This window comes from Ochotona princeps, chromosome 15 (genome assembly GCF_030435755.1).
Source record: "Ochotona princeps isolate mOchPri1 chromosome 15, mOchPri1.hap1, whole genome shotgun sequence".
Classification (NCBI taxonomy): Eukaryota; Metazoa; Chordata; class Mammalia; order Lagomorpha; family Ochotonidae; genus Ochotona; species Ochotona princeps.
This window is the reverse complement of record NC_080846.1, coordinates 15100538-15127170: the sequence shown is the minus strand read 5'-3', so window position 1 is coordinate 15127170 and position 26633 is coordinate 15100538. Positions and strand designations below refer to the sequence as shown.

The window sequence follows — 26633 nt, the reverse complement described above, 5'->3', positions numbered from 1 at the left end:
TGGGAGAAAATATATGAAAAGTTGATGCCACATGATCACACCCTGCCCACCCTTCCCATGAGATTGTGTATGTCTCAAGAACAGGGACTTAACTGTTATATTTTGCCTTGTTACAGTCAGTACTTTACAAAACAAGGGAAATGTCCATAAGCTAATAGATGACAATACCAAATGATCAGGAAATTGATGTGGGGGGAATGGGATAAAGAGAGGAGAGAAAAACAAAATGAAATTGCAGTTGTACTTGTCTAACACTATTACTGAGAAAACACAGTGTGAGCTAGATCTGCTATGACTTAACTTTGAAACTTGTTAGTCATGTTCAGCTCTGGCTTCCTCCAAACATGATGATGTTAATGTTCAACATTCCAAGAACCAAAGTGACTCAGCCCTGTGACTCTATTGCTCTGCTTATGGTATCTGGGTAATATGCTGTTCCATGATTGTTTTAAAATATCTCCATCTAAGCAACACCAAATAATGACAAAGATTTGCTTCATCAATTAATTCTCAATTTGTGTTTTCACTGTGTGTGTAGCTTCATCATTCACAACAAGGATACTTTCTTCAACAATGCCACAAGAAGTAGAATTGTACATCATATATTACAAAGAATTAAGTATGAAGAAGGAAAAAACAAAATTGGTAAGTAGCCTATTAATACTAAGACTAAATCTGGTATTTGGGGATTACACATGTTTTTCTATGTTTTATCAAGTTTCCATCAATTCCAGAAATGCTTGTTTGATTTATTATACCTGTGATTCCCTTAAGTATAAAATCTTGATAACGTCCTTAAATGTGAGAGTGTGTCACAAAGCCCAAGGAAAATAAAATTAAAAGATAAGTTTATTTTGGTGCAAAAATTTTTGCAATACTTGCATAGGTTTTTCATAATACACATTTTTGTAAACATTTTAAAGATATTTCCAGCACATAAAAATCAAAACATTTTTGCACTAAAGTAAATCTGTTCTTTGATTCTACTCTCTATAAACTTTTTGGAAATATCCTGGTATATACTGTAAAAGTTTGTCATTTCACTTATCCAGGATCATGGAAAAATGCTCTCAATTCTCAAAATAATTCTGGAGTGTCCATTGTGTGTCAGGCTCTGAGCTGGGTAAATAATTACAGTCCTCTAGAGCCTAAAACTTACATTTAAAAAGTCAGTAGCTTGGGCCTGGCAGCGTGGCCTAGTGGCTAAGGTCCTCGCCTTGAACGTGCCAGGATCCCATGTGGTCGCCAGTTCTGGTCCCGGCAGCTCCACTTCCTCTCTGTCTCTCCTCCTCTCTGTATATCTGACTTTGTAATAAAAATAAAATAAATCTAAAAATAAATAAATAAATATTGAATAAGCCACCTTAAAAAAAAGTCAGTAGCAGCAGTAAACAAATAAGTGCCATGAAGAAATTAATTGGGTGGTGATTCAGGTATGGACTAGCAGAGGATGAGACTGAATTCGTGCCAGCCAAGGCTGGTGATCAGGGAAGGCTTGACTGAAAAGTTAAAATTTTTACTGAGACCTGAATGATGAAAAGCCAGAATGGGACTATCCAAGGGTAGGGGAGGAGGGAGCTGCATTTGGAGATGAGCTGACATGCTTAATTTTCCTAAGAGTTCTCTCCCACATTAAACAGCTTCCACAGTTTATATTTTAGGCATTTCTGTGAAGAACCTTTCAATGTTTTGTGACCAGATGGCCTGCCTTTTAAATAGGTTATTATATATCAGAATGGTTTGGATGGATTTGTTACAATCACAATCTTAGCAAAATTTATTTTCAAGCTTGAGCAATGACCATGTCACTCAGGGTCTTAACAGGAGACAAAAGCATACGTAATTCAAATAGAGAAACTTTAATATGAATAATGGACTATGACATGGAATTGGAGTAATGGAAGCTTGGCAAGTTAAGGCTAAAAATTCTAACAAATAAAAGAATTACAGGTACTGGGTGCAGCCAGCAAGCCTTAGGAAGACTCAGACAAAACTAAAATGCAGATCCTATTGGAAAGGATGAAACCATGGCAGAGTACTCAGCTGGGAACTCATTCAGAATTTGCCTTTTTGAATGGGCTTCAAGGATGTACTCTACCAACAGCACTACTCTGTGGAGCGCTCCTCAGTGGGATACCGAGATATGTGACCTTGTAAACGTGCAGGCACACGCACACTGTCAAGGTGGGAGACTGTAGACACCCAGTAAGAGGAGCATATCCTTTTCCTCCAGTATCCTTGCAGTGCCAACTACTGACATTTTAGCATTGTACCGTCTGCTAAAGGATTGCAAATCTGGCAGTGAACATGCATTTAGAGCTATGGGACAATAGAGTGATAACCGACACATAGGCTAAATAACTTGCTCATCAAATGTTCCAGAGGGCAAGGCTGGAGGGATAGATTGTTTAGCCACTGGACTCAAGAGCCCGAGATATCTGGAATTCTCCACCATATTCAGCAAGGTGCCATCGAATAATTTTATAAACTACACACTCGAATTCAGCGAAACAACTACCTCCGTACAGTGTGGGAGAAATATTACTCAGCAGCATCTATTAGAGGCAGAGATCTGAGACCTGAACTGAATGCAAATCAGTGTGAGTCACTGGTATAATGAGGCTGCCCACAAAAAAGCCTTAGTTCTAAACTGCATAAATTAAAGTGTGATCAGGGACATAGATGGCTGCTCAGCCTCGATATGAGTACACCTGGAAGGTTATGTTTAGTGACAGTCAGTGTGGCTGGGTATGGTGAAACTAACCCAATTTGAGTATTTGTTTGGTGGAGTTGTAAATTGAACACATCCAATGTTTCCTGCAATCATCAGTCATACCTGAGACACACCCTTTCCATCAAGTCCTCCGTGACAGTTCCAACCTAAAGAAACCCTTTCCTTTTTGGAATTCTAATGGCAATTATTTTTAGAGTATTTGTTGGATAATTAAATTCCTCACAACTCTTATTGTTATCTTGAATTATGTATATTCAATGGCATTATTAAAACTTACTCTCTAAAGAGAAACCACTGTTAATGTTTTGCTATAAATAATTTAAATTATTATTTTGTCTCATATTAAATCCTTATTCATATGATTTTACCAGATTTGAGATGTTCTGGAGATGCCTTTTGTCCCATAGTTTTTCAGTTGACATTGAATCATGAACAAGTTAGATAACAAGTTAGTGAAAGTAAAGTTACAGCAATAGCCTTTCTGGATTATTTCATTAAAATAAAATAGCCAAAAGGACGTTTTCTTCATTAATCAGGCTAGTATCATTTTTAGCATACCTCACAACTCAGTCATAACACACTAAACTGTTGAGAATCTGCCACTGAAAACTGCTGGTTTAGGTAGTAAACTCCCTAACTGTAAATAAGAACCTTATTCATCTTTACATCATCAGTACTTAGTGTAGTGTCTGCATTTAAGTGAACATTCAGTAAGCACATGTTCAACTGAATTAAAGATCTTCTAAACATGATGTCTCATCATCAACATCCTTACACAATCGAAAATTGCACAGTGAGCCCATGTCATGATTGTTCTTAATTTCTGTATCTCAGTGTGTGGGCTGTTTTTACAACTCAGCAAGAATAGACAAAGACAGAGACAGTGGAGTATTTCAGATGTTATAAAGGAGCCCAGGAATCCAGTAGTGTTGCTAGTCAGAAGGAGTCTTTGTAAAATATTCTCCCAAATGGTCAAAGAAGAAGTGTCGTGCTGAAGACCTTCAGTATTTTAGAAATTGGTAATTATACACTTCAAATGTGCATGATTAGGAGTAACCAATCATAGACCAAATTATTGGCACAGGATCAGGTATCATGTTGAAAAACAGAGAATTACAAATAGTCTGTTGACCCAATATGTTATTATATTTGGTTTCATAAATAAAAGAAAATGTGTTAGGAGAAAATTAATTTCTTTATAGAAACAATGCTTATCTGGTGTTATTTTCAGCCTCTGAAAATAACTTGCTCGAAAGTTTCTTGCATGAGCCAACACTGATGAGAAGTAACACAAAAATATTGATTTGTAGACATGATTTATATGGACGTTTTAGTGGAGTGTACACCAATAAGGTTTTCAACTCCACTCTGAATTTATTAAAATAGTGACAGTCAAACTTGGTTAGAATCACTTTCAAAATACCAGCAATTAATAGTTAGATAAAGACTTATTTAACAAAGGGGACACACAATAAATCTTAAAATTGATTTATATTAGTTCCCCTTCACATTTAGGACTGGCAAATTATGATAAATTTCAAAGCTCATCATCAGATTCTGTTATGAGGTCCCTATGAATCTTATTTTTTCCCTAGCTTCTAGGATGTCTGAAGATACAATTAATGCAATGTGTAGTATTCTCAGTAGAGACTCCAGTCTTATAATAATTAATATTTTATTCATTTCTCAAGAAAGTATTTATTGAGGCCCTCATTTTACTAGACAAGCTACCAAGCCCTAAGGATATTTGTATTTCAAATGTTTGTCTTAAATATTTAGTGTTAAGTCAAACGACTTAGACACATTAATATGTTACTTTGGTTAAAAGTACTTAAACATTTATTGATCCGCAATCATTAAAAAATGGATCAGTTTCAATGCCATTTTTAACTTAGGCTAAATCTCTGCTGTTGTTTTTTAGCAGAATCTAAAGTATAAAATGCATTCATCTTATAAATCATCTGATCGAATCATCCCCTTTGAGATTTATTTCAGGAATTAGCATCAATCATAATATGCAAAGTAATTATAGTCAACACATTCAAATTCCATTTCTGGACAGCTGGAGAAACAATCACAAAATTTATTTCCCTCAGTGAAATAATCCAAAAAGGAAAAATCAGTACAATGTGTGAAACAACCGTTTTTAAGACGTTGAACATTGGGCAACCAGAAACAGGCATTATGAAAGACAGAAAATAAATTAGGGCATTCCTTTAGTTGCCCCATCTTACTTATCTTGAAGGCAAGAGGAGTCCCTGAGTTGTAAAGAAAGACCCAGGAAACCAGAAATCTCAGAACAAAGTAGCAGAAAACAGAGAGCTACAACTTTGACAAAAGCTGCATGTGATTATCCTGTAGTATTCAGTGAGTGCTGTTTATTGTACATGTCAGGAAACCATCAAAGACAAAGAAAGAACCATATGAAAAGATTTCCAGTGATGCTGGAGCTCATTGTAATAGACAATGAGTAGAGACTTAGACAATCTTTCCTTAGCCTTAGAATAAAAAAAAAAAAAAAAAAAAACTGCCATAGGTAGAAGGCCCCAAACAAATCACATTCTTTTCAGTATCTTACAGTCTCCTAGAGTGAATTTCAAGCATATAAAAAAATCGTATATAGATCAACTAAATGGGAAAAATCACCATGTTTGATATCTAACCAATATTACCAGGCATACAAAAAGAGAAAAATTGTGACTCACAAAAGGAGTAAAATTGATCCATCAAAAACCTACCCAGAATATTTTCAGATGCTAGACATGGCAAATATGAATATGAATTTGGTTAATATTTGAATTACTAAAGACTGAAAATTTTCCAACTTCAGAGAAAACTCACAGACCCAATAAATTCAATGAACGCGAAGTACAAAAAAATGAAGACCTTCAAAAAGCTATACATAATTAAGTCAGAATCTATAGATAGATTTGTGTAAAAATAGATTTTAGACCAAAGAGCATTGCAGGAATAAAGACCATTTTGTAATGATAAAGGGGTTAATTCATCTTGAGACTGTAACAATCCTAAATTTTAGTGCCCTATAATGCAGAGCTCCAAATTATATGCAGGTATGTCTAGTAGAATTGCCATAACAAATAGACACATTCACAATTCTAATCAAAAATTCCAATACCTTGGGGTAATGACTAAAAAAAAAAATTCCAATACCACTTTCTCAGCAATTAATTGAACAAGTAGACAAAAAATCAGATTTTAAAAGTATGTGCAGCATTATTAATTAAGTTGATCTAGTTGACATTTTAGACCACTCCAATGAACACCAGAAACAGGAAACTCTGTTGAGAAACAACATTTAGGAACAAAACCAAAATAAGACAATAAGTTTAAAAGGATTCAGGTTATGGAAAGTTTTTTTTCCCTACAGTATTATTACATTTGAGTCAATAAGCAGAAGGATTCTGGGAGTTTCAGGATGATTGATTAATTACTGTGGTGATAAATAACTCTTTGGCAAAAAAAAACAATCAAAAAAACGAATTAGAAAATGTACTGAATTAAAACAAAGTACGAAATACCAAAAAGTGTGCAGTTTTGTTGAGGTAGTAGTTAGAAATTTATACCATGGTATTTGCATAAGAAACAAAGCAATGTCTCAAATTATTGACCTCACTTTTCACCTTAAGAAACGAGGAAAGGAAAATGAATTAAATTGAAAGTCTGTAGACTAAAAGAAGTAATTTTTAAAAATTAGACCAGAAACACAGCGGAATTCACCAGTATAGCACACTGAAACCAAACAGAAACATATCATGATTTTTGTACATACATGGGAAGGGTATCTGACAAAGTCCAACATCTATTATCATAAAAGGTCAGCAAACTATGAGTAAAAGCTATCTTTGTCAACCTCATTATCTATGAAATACTTACAGTTGATATATTTAATAGTGAAAGACAGCATGCTATCACCTAAGATGATGAATAAGATAATACAAGGGTGCTTCCAAATAATCATGTGCATTATGAAAAGTGAATTTTTAAATATGGACTTGGGTCATCTTATTTTTGTATTACATATGTGTTTTCTTATTTCATTTTTTAAAAAAGATTTGTTTATTTTTATTGGAAAGGTAGACTTACAGAGAGAGTAGAGACACGAAGACCTTCTGTCCTCTGGTCACCTCCCAAGTGGCCACAATGGCTGGAGCTAAGTTGATCTGAAGCCAAGAGCCAAGAATTCTTCCAGATCTCCCATGCAGGCACAGGGTCTCAAGGCTTTGGACTATGCTCTGTTGCTTTCCCAGGCAACAAGCAGGGAACTGGATCAGAAGTGAAGACGCTGGGACATAAACTGGCACCCACATGGGATGTTGGCACTTGGAGGTATAGGATTAGCCAGCTGAGCTATCTCAGCAGCACCTCCTGTTTCATTTTTGAAGACTGCTTGTGTGCATATGTTTCAGAAACTTTTCACACCCAAAATAAGCTTTTCTTTTGAAATCCATTTTCCAAGTTAAGAATGTTTTTTTAAAACATATTTTTTATTGCATTTCATTTTTTAAAATTAATTACATGGCATTATGTGATACATTTTTTATGCACTGGGGTTCCCCCCGCCTCTCCCCACACCCTCCCCCCATGACGGATTGCTCCACCTTGTTGCATTTCCATAGTTCAAATTCAGTTGATATTCTTTCATTGGAGGTATTTACCAAGCATAAAGTCCAGCATCTTATTGTCCTGGTAAGTTCAATGGTTTCTTGGTGAGACCATCTCTGGTCCGAAGGTAGAGCCAGCAGAGTATCATCCCAATCAATTAAAAGCCGCAACATAATATTTCCAACCAGTTAACAACATAGTGGCATTAATTGACATGGTATTGATTAACCAACATGTTAATAGGAAAATGCAGGTTCTCAACCACACAGGTTAAGAATGTTTTACTGCTATAGTTTTAATGATCTATGATCGCTTTAAAATTTACTATAGATGTGTGAAATGATAATTTTTCATTCAATTATTGTTTGTGATCATTGTATTCCCACTAAACTAAGGTCTTTATGCTTTTTGCTTGTTAAACTTACTCAGTGATAAAAAGAGTAAGAGTTTGAATTTTCAAGAACTTTTTGAAAGCTCTTTATATTCACTCTTAAGATTTGCATGATTTTACTAACCACTTACAAGAAAAAAAAGGCATGCATATTTTAAAAGACGTAAAGCTGTCCTAATTATCAATCTGATTTCCATGTAGAAATTTAATGGACTCTACAAAATGGTTACTGGAACTAATAAGTGAATTTAATCCAGTTCACAAGAGGTAAAATTGATACAAAAAGTCAATTTTACTTTTATAAACCAGCAACAAACCGATGTTAAGAACAGTATCATTTATGATGCCATCAAAAACATGAAATGTGTAGGGATAAATGTGAACAAGCTAAGACTTATGCAAAACAAAATTTTGTAATCTGCAAACTACTGGGAGAAATTTATGAATATCTTAAGAATAAGCAAATTGAAATACAGTCTATTCATGTCATGGAAGATTTAGTATTTTCAAAATACCGGTCCTCTTCAAGTATATGTAAAGGCTAAATGCATTTCTAATCCAAGTTCCAAAAGGAAGAGGTAGAGCGTGTGTGTGTGTGTGTCTGTAAAAACTGCTCAAAAATTCATAAGAAGGATATAGAATAGCTAAAACAGCTTTAGCAAATAGCAGACTAGAGGGTGAATACTGCTTGCTTTCAAGAATTCTTGTGAACCAACTGAAATCAATACATGCAGTCTTGATCTAATAATAGACAAATACATCAGTGGAACAAGATGGAGAACCCAGTAGTAAATAGATCCACACATAGAAAATTGATTTTTAGTGAAAACTCAACTGTAAAGAAAGGACTGATTTTTTTAAACAAATGATACTGGAATAATGCATATGTGAGCAATTAATATATACTCACATACAAAAGTTAATTAGATGGAGAGTAAGCCTAAACCTAAAACTTATTACAAAGATCCTAGGAGAATATCTTTATGACTTTGGGTTAGTCAATGTATGATCCTAAAAGTACAGTCCATAAAAGAAAAAGACACATTGAACTTCATCACAATTAAAACTTCATTCTTGAAAGATATATTTAAGAGAATGGGAAAAGAAGCCATATACTAGGAGAAACAAATTTCCAGAAAATATGTCTAACAAAGGACCTACATCTAAAATATGCAAGGTAGTTCCAAAAGCTCATGAAATGTGTATTATTTTAAGAACTGCATGTGGGTTTCGAATTTTTTTGCAACAAATAAACTTAATTTCATTTATATGTAAAATTTATGAAGCAGCCTCATATATAAAGAAAACTGAAAACTTGCTAGTTAAAAATATTCTCAATAGACATAAAATTTGAACAGACATTTCACAGAAGAAGATAAAAGATGGCGACTAAACACAAAAAATTTTTACTGCCATTGATCATTAGGGAAATGTAAATGAAAAGTACAAGGAGATGTAACAGAATACACCACGTGTTGAAGATAATGTGGAGAAAAAAATCCTTGTAAACTGTTGGTGATGAAAATAGGGCCCGGTTTGATGGCTCAATGGCTAAATCCTCACCTTACAAGCACTGGGACCCCATATGGGCACCAGTTCATGTCCCAGCTGCTCTGCTTCCCATCCAGCTACCTTCTTGTGGCCCTGAAAAACAGTAGAGGGTGGCCCAAAGCCTTGGGACCCTGCACATGAGTGAGACTTGGAAGAAGCTCTTGGCTCCTGGCTTCAAGTAGCCAGCTGGGTTACAACCACTTGGGGAGTTTACCAGCAGATGAGAGATCTTTCTCTCTGTCTCTTCTTCTGTCTGTAAATCTGATCTGTCTTTCCAATAAAAATAAACCTTAAAAAAACTAGCACAAACTCATCATGTAAAATAATGACTCAAAAATAGATTTATTATATAATCCAGCAGTTCCACAACAGGGTACACATTCAAAAGAAATGAAATCAATATCTTGAAGGATGTCCGCACTCCCATGTTCATTACAACAGTGTTCACAGTAGTCAAGTCCAAAATATAGAAATAGCTTTCCACTGAGAGATGAATGGATAAAGAAATTATGATACATGTATGCAGTAGCCACAGAAAAGACAAAACCCTAGGAGATTTTGTAACAACATGGATGGACTAGAAGGACACCAGACTGAATTAAATTAGATACAAAATGACAAAAAAATTAGCACATGTAGAGTCTAAAAAAGTTGAATTTTAGAAGCAGAAGAGTGATGGTTACTGCGGGCTACAGGGTAAAGGAAGTGGACAGATGTTGATGGAAGGGTGGGACATTTCAGTGATGAAATAAATTCTTGAGACTCAATGTGCTATATGGGTGCTGATGGGTATCTTCTTAAACTGGACATTGATAATCATCACACAGTGTATGTGAAGACATCCCATGGCACACCTTGTATATAGTCAGTCTCTAATTGTTAGGGTTTTTTTTTAATATGAAAGAAAAAAAAAAGATCCTGATTTCCCAGCCCTGGATCCTGATTTTCAATCAGATAGAAAGGCTTTCTTTCTAAACTGTTGATGTCTCTATGTGGATCTGAATCACTTTTTAAAGCCTAGATCCCTTTTTTTCCTAAAATGACCGCCTTACATTAGCTTCCAGCCTGAAGTTTCCAATTCCGTATCACTGGAATGCACTGACTTGTTCTAGGTCTGAATCGGCTGCTCACCAATGGCTCCTATGAAGCTGCGTTTCCCTTGCACGAGGTATTGTACTGACTTTTCTTATCTTTCTTGCAACTTTTTATGGCAAAAATCATCTTCTAGGGATAGTCACTCATTAAATTTGTGGAAACCGTTCAGAATGCACTTGATTTCTTCAGTAGGTCATTAGAGAGGATCTACTTTCTTATATTTTCCCCCCACATATTGATTTATGTCTCTATATCTTTTTATTGAAGTATTTGCAAGGAGGCTTGAATGAAGAGTCACTCATGAGTTCAGAGGGATTGCTTAAGGAATCTTAAGTTGTAAAATCAGAAAGCCATTGAAATTTTACATGAGGCACCAGAAACAAAAGGAAAATGTTCTTGGAAGAAAGTCTTAGCCCAAAACAAATTTAAAGCTAGTCCTTGAATAAGTGGGAAGAACTCATGTTACACAATCTCTGATTAGTCAAAGGATGATGTGTGGAAATCAATAGTATCATTCACCATTATAAGATGTATAAATGTTAATATCCTCCTTATTTTCCATATGACCTTTGTCATGAATGCCTTCATAGGCATAACTATGATTACACCTTTTTCCCCACTAAATCTTAGAATAGTTTAAGCTAGTATTCTCCCATGCATAGGTTTTCAGAATCATAAACCTCATATTTATTTGGAGTTTATTGTTATTTTCATGGTTCGGAGTCCCCAACTCCGCATCACTTGTGACATGATACACGAACTACAGCAATATCTGCTCTCTGGGATTCCACAGTGCCAGCCACAGGGAGGCTATTAGTGTGATTTTTAGTAAATTTCTGTTAGAATCAGTCCCAATAATTTCCTAGTAAACTTTGGAGGATGTACTTTTCTTTTTTTTTTTTTTTCAGTTTGCAATGTTTCTTTTGGTTTTAAACACCAGGTAGAAGGTGCAGCACAGCTCCTGAAGCCATATTGAAAGAACTGAAAGCTGTGATCTGAGACTGTATTTACCGACTGTCCAGAAACATTTTTAGAACGCTCCTTTTAGAATAACAGAAGCACACATTCTGACAGGAAGGTTTGCCAGAGCCATGCGCAGGTGTTTTTGAACAGATTTCTTTCAAAGCATCATGTGGCTTCCTGCATTCCTTAGTCGGCTTTGCCCAGGAAGGCATTGCAGTGTATCCCGCCACTCCCCGTTTTGCAGTGTCGGAGGTCTGGGAGCAGAGTGGGTGGATAGGCAGCAGGAGGTTGAACAGTCACAGCTAACGAGGCCCAAACAGAATACAGTCAGTCTTCTCTATGACTTTCATATCTCAGTAAAGCCCTGTGTCCTACAAGAAGGAAATAATTTCCAAATTAGTACAGCAGCCAACAATAAAAAGACCATGGCTCTTTTGACTTTTTATTCTCAGCTTAACCTAATTATGTTATTTAACCTCATAATAACATTCAGAGGCAGGAATGGCAGTTATTGTTGCTTTTGTTTCATGTTTAACAATTTAAATGGGAATTTAGAAAAAGGTTAAGGCTACTCTATATCATACCATAAGTTGGTATTGAACTAAGACAATGCTGAGTTGTTTTCTTTTTTTTTTAACCTACCAATCTGCAAAAAATACCCACCTCTCAGACTTTGATTTGTTTGATGAGGAGTTTGAATTAAACTTCACTTATTGGAATTCTGCAGTGACTTCCAACTTTCGTCTTCTAGAATTTTCTTGTAGTTGAGGATACTTGTTAAGGTTACAGCTGCAAACTAATCAGCAATTATCTTGTGAGAGAAGTAGGGTCTAGACTGTGAGCCAAGCACTTGATTCATCCAAAGCGGGAAAGAAAACAATGAGGCAGGTAATAATAGTTCCGTTATGGATTGGGAAACCAAGGCTCAGAACATTGAGGAGGTTTGCCAAAGATTTACTGGCTCAAAGCAATAGAACCAGATTTGAGCTGAATTCAAACTTACCTGATTCTAGCAACCTTGAGTTTTTTTACTAGATAAGATTAGATTAAGACATTGTCCAGAGTAACAAGCAAACTACCTTTCCTTTAATAGGAAAAAAAAATTACTTTTCTTGCCCTATCACCCCTATTGCTACTGTGTCGTAAAAGACTGATATTAGCAGCAGCATTCCCTTATATCCTTTGTGGTTACTACCTCACTGGCAGTGGTATTTTTATCCCAGGGGAGTTACAGAAGTAAAAACTCCATTCGAACCCACGGAGCAGTAAACCACCGACATCTACTGTACGAGTGCTGGGCTTCCTGGGGCGTATGGTATAAATACCAGCCTTTGGATCTTGTGAGGTGAGTTATAAACCAGCTGAAAATGCGATAAATTTGCAGAGTGATGAACACAGACTGTCAGCTGAGACAAGCCAGCAGTGGAGGGGGAAAAAAAATGGTTAAGTTCATGGCTGTGGCTCAAATCTGACTTCTTTCCAAGAGAGCAGTTTATCAAAGGACATCGGTTGCTCTTTAGAAATTGATCCTCCCTCTTATAAGAATAGTGTTTTCCTTCAAAATGGCCTAAGAGAGGGCCTGAAAGGGTCATAGGAGATCAGCCAGGGCTCCAGCAAGACTCAATAAAGAGCAGATCACCCAGAGCATCTGTGTGGCTTACTGACAAGTTGTCCTAGGAAAAAGAGAACATTGCTTTACCTAGGTTGGTGACAAAATAAAATATTATTTACCACAGGCCAGGCTGAGCTTCCCAAATCCAGAAAAATGCTACAAAATCTGAAACTTTTTGATCATACCAGCATGATGTCATAAGTAGAAAATTCCACTTCTGACTTCACATGACAGGTTGCAATCAAAACGGAGGTACACCAAAGATACTGTGTAAACTTACTTTCAATTACTGTGTGGATATGACATATAAGACACATAAAGAAGTTTTGTGTTTTGGCTTGGCTCCTATCTATAGGACATCTCATTAAAGATATACAAATACTTAAAACAGAAATATATGCAAAGCCCAAACGTTTCTGATCCCAAACTCTTTGGATAAAGGGTACTCAACCTGTCTTATGGAAATAGGAAATATGTGATACTTTAAGTTCAATACATTTCAAGATTATTTTATTTTTATTTAAAGCCAATAGCCATTAAAGATTATATTGATCAGCAGTTCACAAATATAAACTCTTTTAATCCAGGATAACTGCACAATGAAAATGTAGGCTTCTTGGGCCATCCATCTCTTCCCAACTTGCTGCCATGGTAGCACTATGCCCTGGCACCTCATTATTTGTTTGGAGTCTGGTGATTAAGACTGGGTAGTAACAATCCACTCTTCATTGATTCTTCATTAAAGAGAAAGTCGTGTCTCATTTCCTAGACTAGCTGACTATATTTCACTTATATTCAGTCCCTAAAAAGTGAGCCCAGAAGGAAGAAGCAAAAAGACAATTCACTTTAAATTTCCTTCCTGTGAGAAGTCATGCTTCATACCAAAGCCCTTGTTATTTTGCTACCCGATGTTTACTTCAGTGTTCCCAAGGTAGTGATGAATTGTATCCCCGTTGATGATGGAGGTGACTAGAAAATATTTTCTGAGATGAGATCATTTTCCATAATCCAGACTCAAAGCATGATAAATCATATGGAAATTAAAAAAAAATCCTCTCTTCCCAATCTCAGTCCCGAATGACAGAATTACATTGATTGGAAATTACAACTCATGGCTGTAGGCAAACTACTTTCCATCCATGACAGTGCTGATTAAAATTTTGCAGTTAGCCAACGAATATGGATTAATTATTCACTGCATTTGTCGCATGATGCTAAATACTATCAGAAATCATGTCTGGCTTTGAAAAAGTCAGTGTTTCCTCTGGAAAAGCAGATCCTGTATAATGGGGACAACTAGAAAGAAAAAAATGAAAGTCACCAACATCCACAGCCTCTGAGTGAGGTGTTTACAGATCTGAGCCCTGGATGAGCAGGGGCCCTTGGGTTGGCCAGAAGAAGGGTAATGTGAAGCACACTGAAGCCTTGAGTAGCCTGACCTTTTGGAGCATCTTAATCTTTAGTCTTAAAACAGCAAAACTCTTTTCACTTCCTGTGTATCTCAGTAATCTGACCACAGCCCAGTCTCCCAGTACCTCTTTGCCATTCTGGCTACCTTCACCTATTATTGGAATCATGATGGATACCCTTGATGCAGTCTCCATATTGATCCATTCCATTCATTCAGCTGTGTCTATTCATGTACTTTTATGGAAAGGCTAATTCTATTCCCAGTATGGAAGAGTAAGAGAAGAAATTTAAGTCCATCACCTAGATAGGATCAAAGGCTTCATCCCTTTAACTTATGTTATATGCCTTTGACCAGAGATGCCACTACAAAGTAAAACGATTGCGCAGAATATGATGATGTGCACCTGCACACATGTCACTGTCACTTTCAAGGCTGTTTTATCTTAAACAGGCGGTACTTTGGAGAGAAGATCGGACTCTATTTTGCGTGGTTGGGCTGGTATACTGGCATGCTCTTCCCAGCTGCCTTCATTGGACTGTTCGTCTTTTTGTATGGAGTCACCACTCTGGATCACTGCCAAGTCAGGTATGGGGCTTTCCTGGGAGAGCCCACACCTTTGCTTAGGATTTCAAGATCTCTGTAAATGTGTTCACAGACTGACCACACTTGATATTAGCTTCCTTTCCCATCTGTCAAGGAAAACTTCAGTAGAGGGAATTCACTAGGTTCTCTCCATCTCCTGCTCTTGTGGCTGTGTTCTTCGGGTACCATGATGGCAAAAGTTACCCTTACAGACATCTGTGTCGCTATTCATCCATGAAACACAAAATTTTTTGGGCGCAGCGGCGTGGCCTAGCGGCTAAAGTCCTCGCCTTGAAAGTCCCAGGATCCCATATGGGCACCGGTTCTAGTCCCGGCAGCTCCACTTCCCATCCAGCTTCCTGCTTGTGGCCTGGGAAAGCAGTTGAGGACGGCCCAATGCATTGGGACCCTGCACCCGCGTGGGAGACCCGGAAGAGGTTCCAGGTTCCCGGCTTCGGATTGGCGCGTACCGGCCCGTTGCGGCTCACTTGGGGAGTGAATCATCGGACGGAAGATCTTCCTCTCTGTCTCTCCTCCTCTCTGTATATCTGGCTGTAATAAAATGAATAAATCTTTAAAAAAAAAAAAGAAACAAAATTTTCATTCACTGGCTTTAAGGATGCTCTGTCTGCCTTTTTGAAAATCTCTTCCAACTGATACTGTGTAATAATGGTCTAGTGATCCTTTTTCATAAACTGTGTTTTTACAAAGGTCTTTAAACCTAGGCTAGAAGTTTCACCATCATTCACCAAGTACATTGGGAATGATTTAATGTTTATGGTCTTTTTTGTCGTGATTCTCTCACCAGAATATAATTTTATATATTCATATAAATCATATCACGGCTGGAAAATGATCTGCAATAATGAATGTGCCTTTCAAAAATGATTACAGAAATAAGAGGGAGTGACTGAGCCTCCCACATACAGAAGCATTTTACTTTCTGTGAAAGATAGGCATTGTCAAATATCTTGTTATTATCAAAATTCAATATGAAATTACTTTAGATCTGTGAAATGCTGTGAAGGACTTTGCTATAATTTAGAGAATAACAGCCACGTTTTGCCTCATATATTTTCCTGAATTTAACTTATTAATATGTTAAGGTAAGGCACAGCCTCATAACTAAGTAGATCTATCAAATTATTTAAATGTGCTGGAACTTGTTTGCATTAATATGAGATAGAGCTAAGAAGCTTCTGAGGGCAAAAAAAAAAAAATTTATTGGGTCTTATTTGTCAGGACATATTGGTAAAGTTGGAGGGAGACCAATGAATGGAGTCATCACAATGCAGTCCTCTTCTGCTCTCTTTTCCAGTAAAGAAGTCTGCCAAGCTACAGATATCATCATGTGTCCTGTGTGCGATAAGTACTGTCCATTCATGAGGCTGTCAGACAGCTGTGTCTATGCCAAGGTATTTCAGTTCGGCAGCACGTTAAGTGGATTGCATTTAACTTAACGTGCACCTTCCTGAGGTTCCTGGATGGCTGTGTCCTCTCTGCCCTTTCCAGCCTTTGACTCTCAAATGAACGTTACAAGATAGACTTGTCTCCATCATCTAGCATTCTAAATGAAAATCTTTTCTCATGTCTGTATATTTAAAAGATAAGGCTGTAGACATCAACACAAGAAGCTGAAATGTGGTAACGTGATAGAGGCATTGGTTAGAAAAAGTTCAGATTTTTTTGTTATTTAGGGTGATTTTTTTATTATTGCTATTGACATTGTCAGGCAGTGATACAGGTTCGGTTAATACGTTCCATGGCAATCAGTGTGGTTTTGCGCTTTGTATATAGAAAGATCTACATACTTTATCTTTCTCATTTAAAAATGTCATTGTGAGCTGGTATGTAGGTTTCACCAGATTGCCAAAGCAGAAAAAAGACTAGAGTCTCCAAATCTCTGCTGCAGCATTCTGTAACTAATCTGAGGCTCTGCATACATGTGTTATGCTGGAGACACCTGTTTTATGTAGGTTTAAGTTTTGACTGTTTGTTACCACTTGGCTCTCTGGAAGCAGATTAGTCATCTCTGTGAGCCTCAGTTTTGTCATTTGTAAAATGGAGAATATGTTGCTTGTTTCACATGCATGGTACAATAATTCAGATGAAATATACATTGAGCAAAGTATTTAGCCATAGGGAGGTCTCAGGAAATAACATCCACCGTGATTCTCCCTCTCTTATTCATCGTTGTTGCCAACAAGACCTCCTGAAGTCCAAATTAGTTTAGCTCCTCACTTCCTGAGTGCTGCTCATGTATATCTTTTCTGAGAGTTTTCCAGTTTTTAAAATACAGGCAATGTTGCCAGCAAAGCTCAATTGGTTCTCTCCTCAGCTTAGTATAAAAATAAAAAGCCAGGAATCTATTGCAGATAGAGAAGTTTTATTTGTGGAGTGAGGCTGAAGATGAATGTTGAAAGACGAAGAATAGGGAAAGAACCTCCTGCAAGAGGGCCGGGAGATGGGATGCTTTTTGAAAGGAGAGTGAGTGAGACACTGAAAGTTTAGGATGTGTCCCAAGTTTTTTAAGCATTCCTTGACTCCTGGTCTGGGTGAAAACCTGCAAGAAGACATTCCCTATTGGTGGCCTGTCAACCAATTAGGAATGCCTGGGCAGTTCACGTGCCACCCACTTCAAGATGTGGCCAAGATTATAGCAGGTTTGGATGGTCAGGTAAGGGGGCAGGCATTTGAAGCAGCAGTTAAGATGCCTCTTGGGATGCTTATATCCAATGTTTAAATCATGGGTTTGAGTCCCGGCTCTGCTTCCAATTCTAGCTTCCTACTAACATGTATCCTGGGAGACAGCAGATAATGACTCAGGTTCTGGGCTTGCTGCCACCCACATGGGAGTCCCCGATTGCATGACAGCCTCCCGACCTCAGCCTGGCCTACCTCTGGCTGTTGCACACATACTAGGAAATGAATCATCAGATCTCTCTTTCCTTTTTAAATAAAATGAAAATAAATATTTTTTATAAGTTTAAATTTAGGGGATACGTCTTCTCCACATCCCACTGTCATGGCATGAAGATCAAACAAGACTATATGTAGAAGTATTTTTTCAAAATAGACATAACACAAACGATTTTTGAATGCCCTTTATTATACTGTGCCTTACTTTACTAAATTGTTAGGTATATTCATTGGGTTGCTGGAGCTGAGTTTACTAAGGGGGGGCAGTGTCACTAATGTAAAACAAGAGTGGGGATTTGGGCTGATGAACCCATAGCCTATTGATTTACCCACACTCTACAATTAAAGGAGCTGGCAAATTTTATTCAATCTCTATTACTGCAGCTGAGATGTCTCTCCTTTCTCTGCGGGTGTTGTGAAGTTTGGTCATTTTGGATTACAGAACACTTACTAGGCAGCTGGAGAACCATCCGTTCATCCAGCATGTGTTTAGTACCCCAGGTGGCCTGTTTTTCTGGGAGCAGCCCAAACCACAGCACTCATCTGTGATTTTATAAAGATTTAGACTCTTCCTATGTTCTGCTGGGAACCAGAAAAGGACAAGATGTTCTCCCTATCTTTGGAGAGAGCACAGATAGAACCAAGTGGATGAAGACTAATCTAGCAAGGTGACCTTAAGAAATACAGAGTTGATGACGATTCATTTTTCTCAGTAATTTTAGTTGAAAGTCATGGGTTAAGGCTGGATGACTACAGTTTTAAAATCTTACTCTTTAAAGATCTGAAATAGAAGCCCATTTTGTGTGTGAGGGGGGTACATTTTCTATTTTGTTTTCAGGTGAAAAGATACAGTGAATTATCAAGGAGATGATTTATTAGAAGGATCATCATGAAAAGGTCAAAGTGTTCAGTTTTATCAGGGCTGCTTAAGTTCTAAAACAATAACAGTTACAACCAGGAAAGGGTTACTGTAACAGCTGGACAACATGTGTTTTTGACTTCTGATTCTCACAACTTCAAGATAGTTGGGATTATTCCTACTTTTGCTTGGAGAGGTGTAAGTCATTCGTGGTTACACAGCACTTTGGTTTATCCTAGTGTAATTCCTCACCATGATACCACACTAAGGGACACATTTGTTTAGATTCTGGATTTAATGTTAGGATCTCGCTGAGAAACTTAATGAAGCAAAAGCCTAAAAGCCTCAGCATGACAGGACTAGAGTTATACAGGATTTCCTTTAGAAATGCTAGTTACGGTCCGAGTGATTTCCTTGTACTGGAGGGACAACACACCCATTTAGTCCAACTGGAGCTCAGATGCGGCCCATTAGCACCTATTCTGCCGATCAGGGATACTTATCCTGTACCCTTACATTTGCAAGAGAAACCCAACTCTAACTGGCTTCAAATGAGAGACATTTACAGGAGTCAACTCACACTTTCTGAACATGAGAACCTAAAACTGTGCCTGCAAGCTTGCAGGAGGAGTGCCCACCTGTTGACATGATGAGCTCAACACAGGCTGTCTTTGCCCTAGAGGGAGATCCCCACGACCTGACCCCTCCTGATTTCACTTTCTCCAAAACTGATAACTAGAGCAGAAAACATTCTCTTTCCAAAGTTTTTCATATAAGTCCCAGGGAAATGCTCTGATTGGTTCTGTTTCGAGTTATGTGCTCCTTGGGACCAGCCAGAGAGAGAGACAGAGAGAGTATCTGTTCCCCAGAGAAGGGAGAAGGGAGAATGATCTGGGCAGCCAAAAATAAAAGCAAGCTCAATCTATTGCAGATAAAATCCTGATAGTGCAAGCTACAACTGCTATCATCTCCCAGTAAACACCCAGAGAATTTGTGTGCACAGACCAAGTGCATAACCACTGGGGCTTTCAGACTTGCTTTTAATGTCGGGTATCAATACACTCTTACAGCATTTGCTTCCTCTGGACTAAGAAACAAATAGGCTATAGGCATTTGTCTCACCTCACATTTTTTTGAAGGCTACCAGTACCTCCTGTACTCAAAGAGAGCTTTTTGAAGAAGCTGAAATAATTCACACTGTGGTGTAACAGCAGAAGACCTGTTTATACCTTATACATTCTCCAAAGGACAATAAAGTATACTTTTAGGGAACTATAAAATACGAAAACAAAGAAAAAGTTGTGCTTTATGAAACTACCAGACACCATTTCAGTTTGGCACAGACATCAGTGAGATTTATAGTGGAGGTGGAAACGAGCTTGACAGTTTGGCAGTGGGGATAGATATTTTTGCTTTTTGCTGTGATGTTTGCAATAGAATATGTTATCCTAGAGACAAAATATTGCTGGCTGTCTTTGTGTTATGTTCAGCAGGTAAATATAGTGATTACCTGAGGCTTTGGCAAAGGTGGGAGTGGGCTTTATTCACATTCCTGCTCTTGTATCTGTGTGAGATGGGCATACAGAGAACAGCCCAGAAAGTGTTTGCTCAGTACTATACACAAAAAAATAGCTGTGTTTTCCAAGTGAACAAGTGAAGCCTTGAGAATCATCCTTGAGGAGTTGGAACCCTTTCAAGGAGCAACTGTAATACCCCTATGCACTAAATATAGCCACCTGTATATCCCTTCCATATGTATATGGGTAAAAATTTTTGAAATTTATAAAAGGTAATGTTTAGTAGCACAACTGTGGCTGCAAATAAATATTCAAATATGATAATTACCTAAAGAGAACAAATTCTCTTTTCTATAGCTGCACTGTCTCAAAGTTAGAGGAAATCCCTTTTTATAATCCAAAAGCAATATCTCCCCCTTGGAAAAACCTCTGTAAAACTCATGGTCTCATCACAGCTCTTTTCACAACCTTTTAAAATGTGAGTTAATGTATTATAACTGAGAAACTGGCATAACATTGATGCATGTTGTTCCCAGGTGACCCACCTTTTTGACAACGGAGCCACTGTCTTCTTTGCTGTTTTCATGGCAGTCTGGGGTAAGTGTTCTACCACTGCAAAACCCAAGTTCTTCCCGTGTGCTCCACTGTGCGTTACCACTTTGGGTGGGAAAAGGGAAGCTTGAGTAAGCTGAATTCATTTTTCTATGAGCAACAAGGTAGTGAGTAGTTTATTTGGTTTATCTTAGAAGTGTGAGAGAAATACGTCTGATTTCTCTTAAATCTTCAGCAGCTTCTTCAGTATTTCATTACTAAAGTCACCTTCACTTTCTAATGAAGATAAAAAGAAAGCTTAGAGCTCACCAGTTCTTCAGTCTGGGGAAAAACTGGATACCATCTCAGGATATGCAGGGCTTGCTATTGTGAGTGGCTGGGGTATGAAAACAGCAAGCTTTTTCCCAGCTCTGCACATAATGACACCGTATAAACAGAAGCTGTTCTGTGGCCTGAATTGGGTCTACCCATACATGTTCAGGCTGTTCAGGGTCTTTGGAAGGAGCAGGACTTCGTTGAAATCTCAATTTCTCCACATACTAAACTGTGTAGTTTGGAGAAAGTTACTAGAAACATTCCAGAATATAATGAATATAATCACACCTCATAGTCAAATAATTATCAAGGTTTAATTCAATGGTACAATAAACAGATTCATATCAACAGTTCCTTTTGCTTACCTTTGAATAGGAGAACTTGTGGAATAGTAAGCAAACAGTGATGAGAGACAAACTTAAGTTGCTATGCATTTTCAGTTTGATTTGAAATGCTTATCATTGTGACACATTTATCCTGTAACTTAAAAATGCCAAAATCTGAATTTTGATTTTTGCAAAGCTGTGGTAACTTTGGCTCGTCTTGTCCCTTGCGTCTGGAATTGAATTACTCCAAGCCCAGCTTCAATGTCATCTGCTCTGGCCAGGAGATGTCTCCCTCCTTTGAACTTCCATAGCACCCAGTTTGTATGGGACACTTGTAAATATTTGCATGCACAACTTTTCTTGCCTGGCGGTATGTGATCGCTGAGGATGATTATGGCAGGAGCAGAGCTCATGAGCTTCTTTGGGAAATTGAATGATTCAGTACTTATCTGTTGGCTGGGTGGATGGAGGAAAAAGAAAAGAAGCAGGAGAATGAGGGAGTTACCAAAGGATTTCTTTGTGATATAATGAGTGCATTTCAATGGCTTTTTTTGAAAAGCAGAAATATAAAATCTTGTTCTCTTGAGGAGACTTACTCTCGAAATGCTGTGCCTTCCCTATGTAAAGATCATCGAAGGAAGATTGTTCTACCACAGCTCTGTGGAAGGATATGTTTTGAGCTCTGTGAATTCAGCCCCTCTAATCTAAAGTTGTTTGATCTAAGCTCAGTCAAATCAAAAGCTCAAGAGTGTCCTGGGCTTGAAGTTCTTCCACAACTGAAAAAAATAGTAATGTTCTTATTATTAAAAAAATGAGGACCAGGAACTGCAGGGAGAGATTGAGAGTAAGCCACAGAAACTGACCTTGAAAGATGTGTAGAATGCAGACTGCAGCAAATGAGAGAGATTGAGATTCACCACCAGGTAGAAGTACGGACCATGAAGAATTCTGAATTGATGAGAACCAGAACCCGGATATAAGCAAAAGTAATGAGCTAATCAAAAATACATAAAGGAGAGTGAAAAAGCCAACTAACAGGAAATGCAAGACCATCTCCCAAAGTACAGAGAGAAAGGAAGGACAGCAAATCATGTTAAGTTCATGGTGTATCAGGATGAAGACCCCTGTTTTCTTGTGGCTGAGGTCTCACAAATGAATGCCTTCCATATTCGACTCTGCGTAAGCCCAGTCTTGATTCCTATTCATGTCTCCATTGGTGTGCATTGTAAAAAGCTCTACTTCTGCTACCATTAATGTATCTCTCTTGCAAACAAAGAACACTAACTATATCAGTTTTGGTTGTAGGACTGAGCTCTGATCGAGGGTGCGTATCCAGGTTGTTACTATCGGTAACCATAATTATGTAATGTGATAAGCCATTCAGTACTTAAGTTTTGCCATGGTCACAAATGAGGGGATTTTGGGAAATAGATTCCTTTCTTACCTCAGTGGTTCCCAGATTTTTTCAGGGTAAGACACACATAGGAAATGAATATATTTGCAAAGCATCTGATGTCCAAGGAAGAGCCTGTTCATCACCAATGATAGAACTACCCCAGGCACCCTAACCCACTAGTACCAAGAGCTTCAGGAGTTAGTAGTAAAAGTGATAGCCCTTAAAATATCATCCGTAAGCTCTACCCTGGGTACCTGTTATGTACTGAGTTTGTGATTCCATATAGAAACCTCCTGATGGTGTTCTGCAATAATTAAAACACAAAACTCTCTTATTCACTTCAGAATGCCACCCATTTCACATGCACTTTTGTTGTAGGGTGGACCTTTGGCTAGAATGCTTCCAAATTATTATCTCCACTCAAGAAAGCATTCAAGGAAGAAACAGACAAGATTATATTTAAGACAAAGGGAGTACGCATTCAGGAAGGAGTGCTGACCATGTGAGAGTCAGGCCACAATTGACTAGGATCTTCCTTTGTTGATAGCACAGGAAATAGTGTCTAAATATTCTGACTAGATAGAGTTTCAGTGGGGTTTGGGTACTAACCATTTCCATGCCTCCTGTCATGAAGTCAGGTGCCTGATAGGCACAAGATTCAGGTGCAGGATGAAAATCATTGTGATGATCATGGTGATTTCTTTATTATTTCATATCATCATAGCTACATTGAATAATTCCAGTTAGCTCCAGCTCTTAAGCAGCAAATCCCCAGCAGTTGCAGTTGGCATGGACGGGAGTAGGGCTTTGTTGCTGTATTTGGGGCTACAGCACTCATGCTAGCAATCCCAAGTTGCTTGCTACCTTCCTATTTACATCACTTTGAAGTGATGATTGTTTCTTCTGCAGTTTTTACCCCCTGAGACTATGTAGCAAAAAAAATTGTAATTGTAACATTTCTCTAAATGGTAGAAGTTGTCATCTCTACCCAGCACCGGCACTTAAGAGGGGGTTTGCATCTCTTCTGTTCAAGTCAGAATGTTTCATGCCATGGATGACAAACAGTTTTTATTTTATCCCCTTGCTAACCTTAGCCTAGAGCATAGAGTTGAGAAGCTTTTCAGCTTGCATGTGGGTGGATTGGTAATTTGACAGCTCTTGTGCTTTGGAATATACTGGTAGGATTTTGATGGATATTCTGTAATAAATGCTAAGCATAAGGGAACATTTTAGGGCCACTCCAGGCAAGGCAAGCCTGGTATTATTCACCCTCTGAATTGTTCTATTTTAGTTGACAGTTTATTGCTTAAATCCCATATTATTCCCTGAAATGTGCTAGTTTGAGAAAAAGAATGATTTAGATAAGGATATGTGTTTTTGCAGAAATCTGAAATATGCAGTAAGGTTATTGATAACTTACCATGCCTTGAACTCTAAGCATTGCACATGTATCTTAATTTCTATGGCAAATTTTAAGGAAAATATTGTTATCTTCACATGCTTAGTGATGAAACTTAGCCAATACCTGGAGAGGGGCAAAGTCAAGAGTTAAAGTAGGCAACATTAGTTCCCCTGCTTACTGCTAGAATCAGGTAACCATTTCTGCTTTGAATATCTGAACTTGAAGTTAAAGGAATTATTATGCTCCTTCTGTGTCCTATTTATACTGCTTTGAGGTGGTGGTGTTCTACAAAAGCAATTCTAATGGAATTCAGTTTAATGGTCTCAGAATCATCTGTGATTGGCAAGTTACCACATTTATCAAAACAAATGCACTCTATTTGCAGGAAATTGCTAGATATGGAGATGGTAAGAACAGATGTAAATGGTTTGTGAGGCTTCCAAGGGACAGTATTGATGTGCTGTTTTGTTGCCTTTTCTTTCGTGTGTTCATCAGAAAAGCAACACAGCTCCATTTGGAACCAGCTTGTGGTATCTGGGAGGGCCTTTGTGCTAGGCTGCAAATCTTGACAGCACTTTCTCTGCTTTGTTCATGTTCATATGTGTGTGAGAGAGCGATAGCAGGGCTCCCTGGGATACACGTGGGCTTCAGGCTTTGGACTTGAACTTCTGTGTGCCTCTTTCCTCAGTGCTCATTTTTGTTCAGAAAGAGTCAAGCGACAGAATAATTACAGACAAAATTAACTTCTCTCCTTGGGGGGAGGAATGAATCATTGGGGAGCTAGATGTTGGCAGAAATCTGTCAGGAAGCCGAGTATTTCCCTCTGTTCTTTGTTTCTGGTTTCTTTCTCTTTTCCCCCTCTTCCCTTCTTGTTTTTTTTATTTGTTTGTTTCTACTTCCAATGCTGCCAAAAATTTAATTATCCCCAGTAAGCAAACAAAGACCTCAGAGCTCTGCAATCAAAATGACAAAACTGTAATTGTTTTTGAGTGCGAATTTCCGTGATTCTCTATGATCTATTACTATGGAGCTGTTTCACATAATTGGCAAATTATGTCGCATTTAAAAAAATAAAGTTGATAATAATTGGGTTTTTCTTCTTAGATATTTGTCATTTGTCTTATAAACTTATCAGTGTGGCCAAAAATGCACTGATTCTTTCCTACACAAAATGAAGAGGTATAAATTTAAATGTCTTTTATGTGTGTACATCACATATGATACTTCATCAATTTCTCCCCACATATCAGAAAGAAATTATTACCCCATTGTATAAATAAAATTACAATCCTTATTTTATATTGATATCCATAGAAGTCGTACAATTTGTCCAAGATGACACAGTCACTGATAAGTGATTAAATCTGGGTTGTTGTGGAATTTTTAAAGACTGATTTACTTGAAAGCAGAGTAATAGAGAGAGAGAGAGAGATCTTCTGATTGTTGGTTCACTCCCCGATTGACCACAGTGGCCAGGGCTAGACCAGGTTGATACCAGTAGCCTATAACTTCCTCTGGGTCTCCAATCAGGTAATAGAGGCCCATCTTCAGCTGCTTGTTCAGGTGCGTTAGTGGGGGGTGGGGAGTGGATTGGAAGTGGAGCAACTAGAATTTAAACCTGTGCTCACATGGTTTGCCATCACAAGCAATGGCTTAATTGTCTACACCAAGATACCGATCCTGAGTCTTAAATCAGATCTAGTCTGCCTACCTCTAGGGTCATTTCAAGGTGCCCAGCATGTCAGGTCCCATTGAGAGATCCAGAGGGTGTATCAGTTAAGACATCATTGTCATTATCTCAGTCAACTACATACCTGCTATCACTTGGTAAGATGTGATCTATGTTCCCAAGAATCTCAAAATGTATTAAGAGACATGGTAATTATAACCAGGGTAAGTCCCATTCCAGTGGGTTACTTAGGGTGCCTGCTATCAACCGCCTGAGGTACATATATGGCAAGAGGTGACACCTCGGGAAGCGATTGACTAAGTCTAGTGGGTGGAGTCTTCATTAATGCGTTTAGTGCCCTTGTATGGAGAACCCAGGGCTTGGCTGCTTTTTGCTCTTCAAAACCAGGGAGACTTGAGACCCCAAAAATTCCACACCAAGTGGCATTTACTCAAAAGAGCCAGAGGAGGGCCCGGTAGCGTGGCCTAGCAGCTTAAGTCCTCGCCTTGAAAGCCCCGGGATCCCATATGGGCGCCGGTTCTAATCCCGGCAGCTCCACTTCCCATCCAGCTCCCTGCCTGTGGCCTGGGAAAGCAGTCGAGGACGGCCCAAAGCTTTGGGACCCTGCACCCGTGTGGGAGACCTAGAAGAGGTTCCTGGTTCCTGGCCTCGGATCAGCGCGCACCGGCCCGTTGCGGCTCACTTGGGGAGTGAAA

General features: G+C 38.2%; 1 protein-coding gene across 1 annotated transcript in view; it reads left to right on the top strand.

The window, feature by feature from the left end:
- The window catches only part of ANO4 (anoctamin 4), a 311842-nt gene that overhangs the window by 242258 nt on the left and 42951 nt on the right, over positions 1-26633 (top strand). The window contains exons 11-16 of the mRNA XM_004589617.3: positions 539-645; positions 10412-10467; positions 12581-12702; positions 14831-14965; positions 16281-16377; positions 20794-20854. Coding sequence (XP_004589674.2) covers positions 539-645; positions 10412-10467; positions 12581-12702; positions 14831-14965; positions 16281-16377; positions 20794-20854 — 578 coding nt within the window. The remainder of the gene's footprint in view (positions 1-538; positions 646-10411; positions 10468-12580; positions 12703-14830; positions 14966-16280; positions 16378-20793; positions 20855-26633) is intronic.